The 15193-nt window shown below is 57.9% G+C and overlaps 1 protein-coding gene across 2 annotated transcripts in view; it reads left to right on the top strand.

Moving 5' to 3' along the window:
* Positions 1 to 10516: 10516 nt before the first annotated feature.
* Positions 10517 to 15193, top strand: part of PAX3 (paired box 3) — a 97096-nt gene continuing 92419 nt past the window's right edge. The window contains exons 1-4 of one of the 2 annotated variants that reach the window (XM_039236839.1): positions 10517 to 10601; positions 11923 to 12158; positions 13459 to 13585; positions 14771 to 14905. In XM_039236839.1, the coding sequence (XP_039092770.1) occupies positions 10517 to 10601; positions 11923 to 12158; positions 13459 to 13585; positions 14771 to 14905 (583 nt within the window). Of the gene's footprint in view, positions 10602 to 11922; positions 12159 to 13455; positions 13586 to 14770; positions 14906 to 15193 lie in introns of both variants that reach the window. The other variant, XM_039236838.1, reaches the window with a different exon arrangement.

Raw genomic sequence — 15193 nt, 5'->3', positions numbered from 1 at the left:
AGACACACAGGTCGGCCCCTACAGGGTGAAACAGGGCACTTCTGCTCTTCCAACGTTTCCTCTGCCCGGAAGGAATTTCCTCCTGTTCAGGAATGGGAGTTAACAGGCCCAGGGACAGGGAGTCCTAGACAGGGAGAAGCTGGGCCTTCCTTTTCTTTCAACTAAAAATGCCATTTGCAGACAATGGGGACCAAGGTGAGGGTGCCCACACCCAGCTTGGATTTTTGAGCCGCAACCATGGGCTCAGCCCTGGGAAGGGAGGAGACCACGAAGTCCCAATCCTGGGACCTCCAACAGTGACATCCGCCTTACTCCTGAGGCAGAGAGAGGGCTGGTCTCTAGGAAGCCTCCACCTGTTTGTGAGAAGATTCCATCCTCCCCGTCACTATGGTAGCCTGAAGGAGGTGTCTTCAGAAAGGGGACGGCGGGGGACATCCAGAGGGACACTGAACCTCAAGAAGACCCAAGAGCTGCCTCGTTCCTGACAGAGCACATCTCTGGCCAGAGCCTGCCCCAGTTTTCCACGGCTTCAGAACGCCCAGTGGACAGCTTAGTCACTCCCTTAGTCAGTGCATATGCTTCCTTCACTCCATCCCTTTGGCCTGATCCTTCACCAACACTCCTTCCTGCCCTCCCTTCTCTTCAGGAAGCCACCTCAGAGGAGCTGCCCAGACTTCTGTGGCTGAAATACCAAGCCCCCCCCACACACCCCCCACCCTACTCTGGCAGTTTATGCCCGCCCCTCCCCCAAGTCCTTCAGCCTCTCCAGACTGAGCCACACCCTCGCCACCCATCTCCCGACCTGTGGCATTTGTATTCTTTTTAGTCATTTTTCTGGACGGTCAGCTCTGCCAGGATGACTTTGGCCTGTTTCCACGACGAGTGTAGCCCCGGCTCTTGGAACGAGCATGTGTGGAATGAATGAAAGTCCTTGCGCGCCAGCCCCGCCAGCCCGCTCTGAGGACACAGCAGAAGACCGGCCCGGCTGACCGTTCCGTGGGAGAGAAGGGGTAGAATAAAATAATCAAATCCGCCCCAGGGAAAGGCTTCAGTGGCCAGCTTTGCACGTTTCTCGGGCCCTGGAGGTGGCCAGGGAGCAAAGAAGCCTGAACATTTAGTGAGAATTTTCCGAGGCGTTAATGAATGACTCAATGGGACGATGTCAGACCCCAGAGTGTGCCCGGCCTGGGCACGAAGGAGGCAGCGGTGAGAGGGGCGCCGGGCCAGGGGCTGCTAAAGCCGGAAGGGTGTTATTGGCAAACCACGCGCTCTCACACCTGTTGGCTTCCCTACAGGCCACTGGGTCCCAGGGCTGTGAGCCCCGGCTCTGCAGCTCCAGGGACCCCCTTCCCCTCCAGGGACCCCCTCCCCCTCCAGGGACCCCACTCAGATTGCGAGGTGCGACTTTCCACTTCCGGGGGGAGACCTCCTTGGGCCAAGATCGCCCAAAGACGCAAGGGCAAGCAGGCCAGTCCTTTGGGGTCGGGAATCGACCGAGGGCCCGAGCTCTGTCCGAAGCCAGGCTTGACACAGCATGAATAATTAGGCGGCAAAACCAAGAAACAGAACTAGGAATGGATCCAGTGTCCCTCGGAGTCGAATTCTCACTGTCAGAGGGCAGGCAGCCCACGAAGACAGCTGTGCAGCGCCTACCTCATCCGCTAAGACCTCCCTGGAAATCACTGTCCTCTTAGGTTTGTGTCCCCAAATCCTTTTTTTTTTTTTTTTTTTTAATCCAGCAGAATCTCTTTAAAGGGAAGAATCTCAGCCCCGCAGATCCAGGCTCAAGGCACAGAGAGGACCCGCAAGATGGCATTGGAGGGATGGGGGTGACAGGGGCTCTGGCTCAAACCAAGCCCGGGCCACGTAGACGGGGGGGGGTTTGCACAAGACACCCCTTCCCAGGTCACCCTCCAGAGTGAGCACTGAGTCCTCGCCCTCAGAGTCCAGCAGGGCTGCGGGCAAGGAACCTGGATGTGTCGCGCCCCCCGCCCCCCCGTCTCCAGCCAGCTTTCCCACGCGCGACCTGGAGGCTTCGAACTTTCGGGGTTTCTCTGTCAAGAACTGGAGCCTCCATACCCGACCCTCACCCCACCTGCGCAACGCATGCGTCTTCTGACACCCTCGGTGCCCAGCAGGGTGGGCACCAGGGCGGCTTCTAGGATCTTCCCTTCTCCACCCTCGAGGCAGCTTTCCGGGGCATCCTCGGAGTCGTCTGTCCCCTCACCCCAGTCGCCTCGACTCAGGGGTAAACTGAGCGCCCCCAGGATTGCTGTTCGGCGCGGATTTGGGATCTGCAGAATCGAGTTTTCTCCGGCTCCTCCGAGGAACGTAGGAGGGAGCAGAGCAGGGAACGGTGTGCGCCTAGCTGGGGAACAGAGGCGGGGCGGGGGGAAGAGGCCGTGAGGTGTGTTGGCACCACTGCCTGCCAGTTTCTCTGCGTGTGTACGAGTGAGTGCCCTGATGGGGGCAGGACGGGAGTCAGGGGACAGGTCCCGGCTCGCGCGGAGGAGGTTCCGGGCTGGGAAGAGACCTCCTCGCAGGGATCCGGAACGCCCGCTTCTGGCTCCTTCTCCCAAAGCGCTCTGGGAATGGATTAGGCGCCCCCTGTACTTTCGCTTTGGGCGTGATTGATGCGAACGGCGCTCTGAGGGCCGCGCAATTAATAAAGATTACGCTCGTTTAGCCGAAACGTCCCTCCTAATTAATGGAGAGAAGGGCGCGAAGGGTGATTTATTTGCATTTGCAAAATGCTTTCGGCCGCGCGGGATTCGCTGGGAGGGCGGCCGCTGGGGCCCAGGGCTAATTGGCTACCACCCGGTTGAGGCCGACTTGCTCCGGATCGAAGGGTCCCCCACCCTGTTCCCCTCGGGTCGCCGCCTACGGGACCTCCTCCCCGGGTCTTCTTACACCTCCACCCCCTAACTCAGTCTGAGACACCCCCCCCCCCGCCCCCAGCTACAGGTGGGCATCCCTCCCTTGAGAGCAGAGGCGGCCCCGGCCAGCACTCCCCGCCCCGCGCACTCCGCGTCGCGCCTTCTTACCGCCCCCCTGAGCGCTCTGCAGGGAACTCCCCGAGGCCTGACCCCCATCCCAGCCAGCCCCCCAGCCCCCCACCGTGCTGTCCCGGAGGGGTTGCGGGATGAAAAGGAGCGCTAGCTTCCAGTCCCCGAGGCCAAAGAGGCTCCAGAAATGCTGTGAACCTACTCCCCGCGTAAGAGTGTGTGATCGTGTGTGTGAATGTGTGTGCCTGTACGTCTGTGTGTCTCAGTATCTCAGCGGTACGTCTTTGCTGAAATATCCCTCTCTCTCCCGCCTTGCTGTCCACCTGCTACAGCCCAGGAAAATAAAAGTGCAGCCTTTCCCTGGAGCGTCGCCGCATTCAAACACTCCGGCTTCGGCAGAGAGTTTCTGCCCCTGGGTGGGGGAAGCCAGGCTTCCCACCCAGCAGGGGCTGGGGGCGGGGAGGTGGGGGGGGGCGCGTGGCTGCGTGGCCGCGTGGACCGCCTGAGAGTCAGGAAGAGGCTTCAAAGGTTTCCGTAACGACTCTTCGGCCTTTATTTATGCCCCTATTAATACAATATCCATCATGTAGATATCGATCTTTATCCTTTAAACTGATACGCTAGGAATCAATTAGCCATGCAGATTACATTTCCTATATATCCAAATGTTAATCTTTCAGTCTCTGGGCCAGTGATATATATTTTTGCAGCCAGATAGTATTAGATTTCGTTTAGAAACGGGGAAGAAGAAAAAAGACTCTCTGAAGCGCGTTTCTCTTGGGGCTACTTGTCTTAACTCTTGTCCCCTCACTGGGCCTTGGGGCTCTGGGGGCCAGGATACCTCTCCGAGTTTTCCAGGGCAAAGAAGCAAGATTGCGGTGGTGACCAGCGCGAAGTCCACAGAGGGGACAGGGGACAGCGTTCTGTTACAGGGCTCTCGGCAGCAGCAACCGGTTAGTGGCAGGTCTACACTTCCGGCTTAGCAACAGGTCTACACGTCTCCCTTCAGCTAGACCACCCTATCTGGCAGGCCCCCCCTTTTTAAAAAATTTTTAAAATGTTTTATTTACTTTTGAGAGAGACATAGAGACGGCATGAGCAGAGGAGGGTCAGAGAGAGAGGGAGACACAGAATCTGAAACAGGCTCTGGGCTCTGAGCTGTCAGCACAGAGCCCGACGCGGGGCTCGAACCCACAAACCGTGAGATCATGACCTGAGCCGAAGTCAGACGCTTAACCGACTGAGCCACCCAGGCGCCCCTGGCAGGCCCCTTTTCATTGCCTTTGGCTTTCTGGATGGTCAGTTTTCATCTTTTCAGAGTTTCCCCTCCAGTGTTCTCCCATCTCCAGGCTTCTAAAATCAAAATTATTCTTCTACTCCTCAGCCCCCTCCCCAAACCCAAGGCTAGTTTAAAGGTCTATCTCCAGAAAGAGAAACCTAATTTAAAACACAAAATAGGGGCACCTGGGTGGCTCCGTCGGTTGAACGTCCCGCTTCGGCTAGGGTCATAATCTCGCAGTTTGTGGGTTCAAGCCCCACATCGGGCTCTGTGCTGACAGCTCAGAGCCTGGAGCCTGCTTTGGATTCTGTGTCTCCCTCTCTCTCTGCCCCTCCCCTGCTCATGCTCTGTCTCTCTCTGTCTCTTTCTCTAAATAAGTAAACATTAAAAAAAATAAGATAAAACACAAAATAGGTGTTTTCCTGGGGAAAGGAAGACAGAGAGAAAGTTTAAGGTCTAGGAAGGAATGTAATGGAATTCATGATGTTTAAGAAATTGGAAGGGCTGAAGTATTCTGCTTGGCTTGTGATGATTTCTTTTCTTTTCGCTTTGCTTCGCTTCCCTTCCCTTCCCTTCCCTTCCCTTCCCTTCTCTCTTTTCTTTTCTGTCTTTTTCTCCTCCTCCCTTACGAAAGGCCGGTGGGGTCAGGAAAGGATGCATCGCAGAGCAGCCACCCCCTCCTCTGCCTGTGCACGGTGAGCTCCCAGGGGCCACAAGGAGGAAGGGGTACATGCAGCAAACTTTGTACTATTTTCCGTCAGTCCGTGGCCTGAGCTGGCTCCTGGAGACTCGACCCCTTCCACCTCCCCATCCACCTGTTGCGCCCACTACTGGAGTTGTCTACACAGTCTCTGGCTCCAGGCAAGATTTTAATCCCTGCTGACTGCAGGTCCTGGGTTTACTCACAGCTCTGCTGCCTTAGGATCCTGTGTCCTCACTGTCCAGTGCGTCCTGGTTCAACTAGAGACCCGGGTCTGAACAGTCTTCTCCCAGATCTCTCTTTTCTTACTCCTTGCATTCCCTCACTCCCTACCCCGTGAAATCCTCAGAGGGGAGAAATTTCCTGCGGGGGGAGGGGGTTAAAGATATTCAGGCTGAGAAGCTGTGGCAGATCTGAGCTCTGCTCGTACAGTGGGGCCGGACGGAGTCAGAGACCTGGCCTGATCCAAGTGAAAAGACTGTTAGCTTCCCCCACCTCATCCACTCGTCTCCCTCCTCCCACTTTCGTTTCCTCCACCCCCCCCCAATCCAGGAGTTCCTGGAGTGGTCATTAGCCTTGCTTTTTTGTCTCAGGCATCAAAGACCCCCAACAGACCCTCCCGCCTCCCCGCAGCCCTCACATTGAAGTTCTCTAGCTCTACTCCGGCCCCCACGTCAGATCATCTGCCTCCTTCCCCCGGCCCACCCGAAGATGCCCAGCCAAGACCCCTCAGTCCTTACTCACCACCCAAACACCCTGCTTGCTCACAAGCTGAGCAATTGTCGAATTTACCTTCTAAATTTCAGCCCCCCACCCCCCCACCCCCCGCTCCGTGGAGTGGATTCTCACCGAGTTGGGCAGGGCATTTTTGAAGATTAGAGACATATTCTACTTTTTTTTTTGACCAGAAGTTTCCCCAACCCCCGAGAATTGGGCTCTGCATCTTGTTTTCCTTATTTGCATAAAAATAATTTTTGTAGAGCCAAAGAAACGTCTGTAGGAGACAATCTGCCGTGAGATTCCTTCTCTCCCTCCCTCGCTGCCTTTAAAAAAAATCTTTTTTTTTGTTTCGTTTTGTTTTACATCTCTCTTCTTCCCCTCCTTTCCTTTTCGTTTCCTCGTTTTCCTTCTTGTCTTCCCACAAAGCATATGTTCTTTATTGCGAACCCGCTCACACGTTCTCGGCCTGCTCCCCCAGCGGCAAGGGCACCGCAGCGGCACCGCAGGGGCAAAATCACTGTGGCTGGCCCACACCCCACTGCAGTGCGGCGCCCCATCCCCATCCAGCCCCTAAACCCGACCTCGTCCCGGCGGATTTTCCAGTGGGGGAGAAGAGCGGCGCCAAAGCTTTTGACAAACAACTGCGGGGGACCTAGTGACGGCCGCTCCGCCTGCGGCTGCGCGGGGCGGCGGGTGGAACCCAAGCAGTCACCCAGCCGGGATCCTCGCATCCTGGTCGACGACTCGGTGCTTTGAATTCCTTCCGTGAGCGCGGGGCAGCCTTTCTGCAAAACTGGGAGGCTTCATGGTGTTTGCTCAAGCCACAGACTGCAACCCGGGTGATGCCTGGGGCCCAGCGAGGGGGCAGGCGCGTCCCCACGGGGCTACCACGCCAGGCTGTCAGATCCCCCAGCCCTCCCGTTGGGCAAAAAAAAGAAAAAAGACCTGGGTGGTTGGGGAGCAGACGTCTCCACCCCGCAACTCAGGAACAGTGTTTTACATAGATCGTAAATTTCTCTTAAGGCCTTTGTCTGGCTAGAAATGAGGGCACCTCGCGGAGTCCGCGGGCCAGGAAGGACGGAGCCTGCGTCCACAGGTGCGAGAGCCGCGCGCAGAAGGACGTCCTGCGGCCCAACGCAGACGGCGCGGCCCGCGATCGCACTGTCGGCCACACATCCAGACCCGGGAGCGGGAGAACCTTCCAGTGAATGGGGGCACACTCGCCTCGGGCGGGCGTGGACGGGCAGCCGGCTGTCTATTTCACCCGAAGTTCCTCTGAGACTCGGGGCGCAGGAGACGCCGGCAGGTTGTCCCCCTCTCCCGCCGCCACCGTTCTCTTACTCTTGCCCCCAAGCTTTCAGTGGCATTTTGCACGTGCACGGCGGGCACCGCGTTCGTTTTTGAAATTGTCGTAGAGACTCTCCTGCCTGCTTTCTGGGTACTTTTTCAGCCTGGGGAAAGGAGGCTGCCTTCCTTGCAAACCTGCGTCCAGGGCTGCAGGGCGCGGCCCTCGCCTTCCGAGCCCCATCGTGGGGCCACTCCTTTGTCAATTAGCGCCTGCGTCGCGCCCAGAGGCGGCGCGGAGGCTCTGGCTCAGGGGCTTGGGACTGGGGACCCGGCCTGGGTGGACACTCCCTTCCTGCTCCGGGGCGTGGGGGGCGGGGGTAACTTCTGCTTCCGGAGACTTCTGAAAGGAGTAAAGTGAGGCGCAAGCTTCGGAGCTAGGGAAGCAGCGGCTGGAGTGTAGAACCGGGGTTCGTTCTCGAAACCAATCTGGAAAACCCAGAACCCCCCCATCCTCCCGCGACCGGCTGTGCTCGACTACGTCCAGGCTCCGGCTCCGGGCCTGGTCTGGTTTGGCTGCGAGTGAGCGCATGGGCCGGAGAGCCTCAGCCAACATCGCGGTCCTGGCTTTCCCTGGTCGGACTTCAGGGATACCAAGTTCAGGGAACTTGGACGCCCGAGGTCTTTGGATCCAAAGTGGCCCCGCAGCTTTACCGGCCCAGCTGGCGGAGACTGAGGGTGCCCTCTCGCCCCGCCCTGAGCCTCCCGGGTCCTCTGATCGCCACCGGCTGGAGAGGGGCCGAGTTAATCTTCTGGCTAGAAGAAGAGCGCTCCCGCAGGGGAGAGGCCGGGGAGCAAAGACCCTGGAGCTGTAGGCCACCAACCCCCACCCCCTCGAGGCCTCCATTTGTACATTTTATAGCAAGTGGTGGTCGGTTTATGGATGCGCGTACTGGACTGGCTTCCACGGGTACTCCAGAACCAGTTCAACCCGCCGGACCTGCGTTCCGGGACCCCCAAGGCCCTGCTGCTCACTGTCGCCGCACGCGCACCCCGGGGGGACGCGTCTGAGCCCGCGCGCACCTTCCCCGCTCTGCCCGCTGTCGGGGGAGAGAGAACACGCAGCTGGGCCCCCAGGGTCAGCGCCGCGAGGGTTTGGAGACACAGCCCTCGGCTCAGATACACATGAGACTCAGTCCCGGATGGTCCTGGGTTCCTTTCAGTGGGGAGTTGGAGTCTGCGTTTGCCCTCTTAAAATACACGTTGGGTACCTCCCTCTCCCAACTACCACTGACCCTAGAAAGCGTTATGTCTGCTCCACTCAACCTTTTGAAGACGGAAAACGCAAAACAACAACAACCCCCCCCCCCCCAATTTAGCCCCCGGGCTGCAATCCCTGAGAAGTGGCTTAGGAAACAAGGACACAGACTCTGGTGACCCCCGAGTCTGCAAAAAGGAAATGAGAAAGTTTTCCCCTTGGCCAGCGGAATCATTTAATATAAAATCAGGTTAAATAGGGCTTCATTTTAAGCAGCGACTCTCCTTTGTACTATGAATGTACGTGGGCCCTCCCCCCACCCTGGGGTGAGGGAGGCAATGTCCAGACTTTGCCCCGTGTTTCCAGAGACCTGTCTCCGCAGCTCCGAAGGTCCGTCAAGCCCTTTAACGTTGAAGCCCAGCCAGACGAAAGCTGCCTGCTTTTCCCACTTGCGAGTGGAGTTTTAAAGAGCCAACTCCCACCCCATCTTCCCTTCGGAGTTTGCCTTAATTAGGGGGTGGGGAAGTGGGGTTGGGGGCCGTGTTCAAGTAAAAACTGTCAAAGGAGTTGGGGGAGGGGGGACCTAGAGAGAGGGGTGGAGAACTCCGGCGCAGGAAAAAATCAAAAATGTTAAAAGGAAAAGGGGGAACGTGAAGCCCAGAAGTCATTGTTTCCTTTATTTCAAAGGGAAAAACCTGCCCGATTCTCATCCTTTTGATTGATTAAGGCCTTGAATACCTCGCAGCCCCAGAGTGACAGTCCCTGAATAGACTCCAGCGAATAAAGCGCAGCGCAGAGTGCGGGGCTGGCACTCGGGGTGTAAAGGAGGCGAGTTCGCTGGCACTTACCAAGTTATAAATAAAAGGCTAGGCACAATGGTACCTTCTCTAAGGACAGACAGTCTTTACAACACTCCTGGCGTCATATCCTGCTGGGGACACTTCAGCTCCTAGCCAAGACTTCGCTCCTTTTATTTTTCCAGCAGTTTAGTCTGAATACCATAATAAATTCCTGAGAACAAACGCAGCAGCCGGGCAAAACTTTAACATATAGACACATCTCTGCTGCCGCACTGGGGATCTATACCTCGAGATTTAGAGCTGGGGCTTCCCAGAGTGGGTTTTTCAATCAAGAGGCGGTTTTCTTCTCGCTCTCCGCCCCAGACTTCAGCTAGTGAGTCCTAGGGCCTCCCCGATGGCTGCCGAAGCTTCTCGCCCGCCACTCCTGATCCCAGACGGGAAGACAAAAGAACTTTATCAGCACACTCTGGACTCCTCCCGGGAGGAACCCCACTAGGAGGACCCCTAAAACAAACCTAGGCCAAAGGGACATTGACCAAAAGAAGGAGAGCTAAACAAGTCTGGGGGATGGGGATGGGGGTGGGGGGGGTCCCAATGCCTTCTTATTGGAATTGCCCCCTCCAGTGGTTGTAAACCAAGAAAAACGAGGGAAAAAAGAGTCACAGAAAAACAGAGACGTAGAGAGACAAGGAGATGCAATGGTTAGAATAGAGTCAGAGACGGAGAAAGACACACAGAGATACACGGAAAGAGACAAAGAGAGAAATAGAAAGTCAAGGAGAGAGGGACACACGTAACGTGAGAGGGAGGCTCCTCTCTGCAGCTGCCATCTCCCTCGGGCTGTCTCTCCCAGGTTCCACGGGTCTGCCCTTCTCTTCCGGGGAAGGGGCGCAGCGTGGGTCCCTCTCCGGGCCGGCCAGGGCCTTGGCACCGCCGGGGATGGGAAGAGAAAGTGGCCGCTGTCGCCCAATCAGCGCGTGTCTCCGCCACCCGGGACGGTCTCCCCGTCGGCCAATCGCAGCTCAGGGCTCCTGACCAAGCTTTGGGTGAAAGAACTAATAAATGCTCCCGAGCCCGGATCCCCGCACTCGGTGTCACGACGGGAGGAGATTCAGGCCGGCCGCGCTCCCACCCCCGCCCCCCCTCCCTGGCTCGTCGCGGCGCTCGCAGCCCCCTCCCCAGCGCCCCCAGCCGCAGGGCCAGTCGCCCAGACTCAAACCAAACTTCTCCGCCCTGGGCTCGCGACCCCGGACTCCGGGGCCTCCCTGGCCGCCCCTTTCCCCGGTTCCATCCCGAGCCTCCCTCCCGACCCGGAGCGCGCAGTCCTCCGCGCGTCCCTCCCTCTCTTTCCAGCCTTTTTGGGGAGGGGCTCTCCGCGCTCGGGGCAGTTCCCGAGGGTCGCCGGCACCGCGCTCGCGCTTCTGTTTCGCCGTCACCTGGATATAATTGCCCGGCGAAGCTGCCCCGAGGATGACCACGCTGGCCGGAGCCGTGCCCAGGATGATGCGGCCGGGCCCGGGGCAGAACTACCCGCGCAGCGGCTTCCCCCTGGAAGGTAAGGGAGGGCCTCCGCGCCGCGCGGAGCCTGGGGCCCGAGCCGGGCTGCTGCACCCCTACCCAGCGTCTCCGCAGGCTTCCTCGGCGCGCCCCCCATCCCTGGGCGCCCCTACCCCAGGGGGTAACAGTCGGGGAGAGGTCGCCGCTCGATTTTCTCCCTGCAAACGGAGCGCAGTTCTTTCTGCGAAACCCTCGCGACGCTTGGCGGCCAGGCCTGCTCCAGGCCGGTCGGCTTGGCGCTGCGGTTTTGCAAGGGCCGTGGTGGCGAAGGGCTGAGCCGGCTTCCGAGCGCCAGAAAGCAACATCTCCGCGTTTTGTCCACCCGAGGGCGGTTCAAGATTGTCGCGGCTGCGCCGACCTTTGCTAGGCTCTTGTCAGTTCCGAAATAATGCTCTTGCCGGCCGCAAAGTGTAGTGGCAGACGCCCGGTGGCTTCGTGCTTGGAATTTTTGGTAATAACGGATTAATGCATTAGAGTTCCATTCATCTCCAGGGGCGCCTCGAAGTTTTCCATAAACCTTTTTGGGGAACTGCCTTGCAGGCCTCCAGCACGGAATCCCAGGCAGGAAGGTTTGGAAGCCCCAGCCCTTCTGGATGGTTTGCTAGGTTGGGGCACAAGCGCTGGAAGCTGATCCCGCCGCGCGCCCGCCCTTCAGGCTGGGTCTAGAGTGTCCTATCCAGAGCATGGATGGAGGTGAAGGGGTCTGCGAGCAGACCCCGCTGTCATCTCGGTCCCCAGGTCTAACAGGTGACAGGCGCCACCACCCGAGGCCTCCTTTGGGCACCCTCTTTGACCTTTGGCTGCTGCACTCTCAGCCAGAAACCCCACGGGCTGTCAGCTCCTCCAAGTCCCTTAGAAAGGGAGCGGTTCCAATTGAACAGGGTTTAGTGCGAGTGGTGTTCCCGGAGGCCAGCGTCTGGGTAAACTTCTCGGTGCCAGGAGGCTGTTTTTTGAGCCAGCCTCAAGGTACTGGTCCCAGGGTCTTCCCTTCCGCCCCCCCCCCCGGCACACCCCCTGCCGAAGATGCCCCTTTCTCGGGGCCCAAAGGGAAGACAGCTGCTCTGGGGCCAGTTAGTTTGCCTTCCTTGCTCCCCCTTCACACACGACTACGTGCCCCCGAAGTGCTTACTACTTCGCACGGATGTGATTGGGGAAGGGGCTGCGGCTGGGAGCCGGATGTCTCGCCGTTTCAGCTGCGGCTGCAACACGCGGATCGTCCGGCGGCGGCGAAAGGAATGAGGTGGCCTCATCTTCCCGGCTGCTCTCTGTTCCCCCGAAGTGACTCTCCCTTTGCGTCTCTTTTCGCCTTCTGCTCCCAGTGTCCACTCCCCTGGGCCAGGGCCGCGTCAACCAGCTCGGTGGCGTGTTTATCAACGGCAGGCCGCTCCCCAACCACATCCGCCACAAGATCGTCGAGATGGCCCACCACGGAATCCGGCCCTGCGTCATCTCCCGCCAGCTGCGCGTGTCCCACGGCTGCGTCTCGAAGATCCTGTGCAGGTATCAGGAGACCGGCTCCATCCGCCCCGGGGCCATTGGAGGCAGCAAACCCAAGGTGAGCAGGCGGGCCTGGCCCCGGAGGCCTCCGGGCCTGTGGTCTCCCGGCTTAGGGAAGATCGGGGCAGGGGACAAGGGCGAGCATCTGGGGCTTTCCAAGGAGTCCTTTTTCGTGGCTGGAAAGGGGTGTGGGGGGTGGGGCAAGGTTGCTGCCTGGGCGGCTGCTCCTTGATAAACGCTAAGGAAAACTCCAGCCTTTTTGCAAAGGAGATGTAACATTAAAAAAAAAAAAATGTCCCAGCACCCTAGAATAGCCATCAAATTATTTTAATAGGCAAACACTGAAAGCATGCAACTGTACGTGCCCACCTGTTGCTGGCTTTCTCCCCAAGAGTCTTCCCAGCTCTGACCCACTGCACTGCCTTTTCCAAATCTACAGAACCGCTTTTGGTTTTCTAAATATTTTCTCTCCCACCTTCTGTCCCCAGTCTCCCGCGGTCCAAATTGTCTTCAGGGAGTCAAAAGCTAGGGTGATTTGTTTTCTTTGTAATGAGCAGATGACTTGGCATTTAGAAAGCAGTTTGGTGCTATCCTCAAATTATTTTGGTTCCTTTCAAAAAATGAAAGAGTCACCCTGGCTAAGGCTCAGTGGGAGGGGACTGCACTGGGTCTGTCTTTTCTTCTGGATGTGAGGAAAATCCAATATAATTTTCTAGTTGCCACAGGGCAAAATCCAAAGGAGGATTCTGGTAAACCCTCCTCCCTCCCACCCCCAGATCCCTTTGCAACCTCTCCCAGAATCTCTAGAAATGACTTTTACTGGGGGGAAAAGGAAGCCAGTGTCTCAAAGTACCCATATTTGTTATCCACTCTGATTAATTTTTTTAAACCCATATAATCACCTTTTGCATTGCATTCTGCTCTCCAGAGTAGCTAAACTATCTTGTGCTTTTCGGGAGAGGTACAAGTTGTAGCTGTAACTTGATTTTTCTGCTTCTCCTTCAAACATTCCCTCTTTTAGTTTCGTTTTCATGTTTCTGTGTAAAGAGTTGGCTTTCTTTATGTTCAGGGATCAGAAAGTAACCCTCCCCCCCCCCAAGATGTTATAAGTCTTTTTAAATATCCTAAGTGTCCAAGCTTACCTATGGAGGAACAGGGTCAACGGGGTGGGGAGATCTCATTTCTACCCCTTCCTAAAAGTAAACTGCTTCAGAGAATGGGGCCCTTTTGCTAAGGAGGAGGACCTTCCCAGGGGATTCCGGAAGGAGCATTCCGCAGGGCTAGGAGGCGGTGGGGCCCCCACGTTTGGCCCAGAGTACTGGGTACCAACGCCTGCTCTGCCTGTTCTCTTAAAGCAGGTGACAACGCCTGACGTGGAGAAGAAAATTGAGGAATACAAAAGAGAGAACCCGGGCATGTTCAGCTGGGAAATTCGAGACAAATTACTCAAGGACGCCGTCTGTGATCGGAACACTGTGCCCTCAGGTACCAGGCCCATTAACGTCTTCCTTAGGCACTGCCGTCAGTCGCTATTCCCCGGGTGGGTCATCCAAGCCGCAATCACCCCAAAGATCGATCTGGGCGCTGGGGAGGCGGCCCCTCCCAGGGCCCTGAAATATTCACGAGCCAGGGGCGCTCTGGGTGTTTTACCGAGGGAGGGCTGAGCTGCCGGTCCTGGGGTTGAGAGATCGCCAAGGGCTCCCCAAAGAGGGTTTGTGTCGAGAAGGCAAGGCAGGAAACGCGAGGCGGAGGCCAACAGTTTATTAATATTGATGTTCCCTTTTAAAGAGAAACAAATGTTTTGGTAACCCCAACCGAAGGGAGATGGGGCCGCGCCAGCCCAGGCTTTGCCTAGTGCGCAAAGGAGGGGAGGCTTCGGCAACGGCCCGGCTTTTTCCCGAGAGTCCCAGGGACCATCCGGTGCCCCCGGCAGCCCGGGTGGGGGTGTTGGGGGGGGCAGGCGGAGGGAGAAGAGGGGCGAACGCGGGGCGAGCGCGAGGGCGCGCGGGAGAGTTTGTTTTTAATTAAAAGGAAACTCCCTTCCCCCCCCCACCCCCCTTCGAGAACGAGATATTTCAGAGCATGGATTTGTTTACCAGACTGGAATCTGGAAAAAATAAATGGGGGAGAGTGCATTTTCTTTTGATTTTTTACAATAGGAAACGATTCTGCAGTTGAAATTTAAACCCTTTACAGCCTCGGAAAAAAGTTGAATTGCAGGGGACGGGTCCGCTGTGGTTCTTCCTCCTTAACGCCAACCGCGGGGGCCCCATACCCAGACGGCAGCAGGGGTGCTGGGTGGTGGGCTGGCCGGAGAATTCTCTCGGATTGGAGATGCAGAGCGCCGTCTATAGAGTCAGCAAGGGGAATGCTTTCTACCAAGAGGGACACAGACGGCGGTCCCCGGCCCTAACTTGGAGGTGCGGGCTCCCCGGGCGTCCGGCTCCCAGTAGCTCCAGGTAGCTCGCAGCCGACCGTGGGGTGCGGGGATTGGAGTGGGCGGGTGAAGGGGGAGGCAGAACGACGAGGATGCAGGAGGGAGCCCGTGAGTTGTGCAGAGCAGCCGCTCCTGGGCTCGGGGTCGGGGGTTCGGGGGCTCCTCCCGCCCGGCCTGGCACGGCTCAGTCGTCCGCGCTCTCTCCCCCCTCCCGCCCCCCGCCCCGCCTCCAGTGAGTTCCATCAGCCGCATCCTGAGGAGTAAATTCGGCAAAGGCGAGGAGGAGGAGGCTGACCTGGAGAGGAAGGAGGCAGAGGAGAGCGAGAAGAAGGCGAAACACAGCATCGACGGCATCCTGAGCGAGCGAGGTAAGCGGCGGCGCGCTCCGGCGGCGCGCGGAGGGCCCGCGCCTCGGCCGCGGCCGCGCTCCGACCTCGGGGGCGGGAGCGCAGGGCGGCTCCTGCCGCTGTCGGGGCCTCCCCTCGCTGGTACCCACTGCACCCGCGTACGGAGCATTCAAACGAAAGACCAGAGACGCCCTTGAAATTAAAACAAAAATATCTGATCGCCCCCCCCCCCCCCCCCAACCCCGCTTTATAAACCTTCCTTCTGCACCGGTCTCAGCCCCTTGGAATCTGGAACCGCGAGCTGCAGTT

The sequence above is a fragment of the Hyaena hyaena genome, unplaced genomic scaffold (genome assembly GCF_003009895.1).
Source record: "Hyaena hyaena isolate Hyena2069 unplaced genomic scaffold, ASM300989v1 scaffold_117, whole genome shotgun sequence".
NCBI lineage: Eukaryota > Metazoa > Chordata > Mammalia > Carnivora > Hyaenidae > Hyaena > Hyaena hyaena.
The sequence above is the reverse complement of the archived record's forward strand: the minus strand, read 5'-3'. Positions and strand labels throughout refer to the sequence as shown.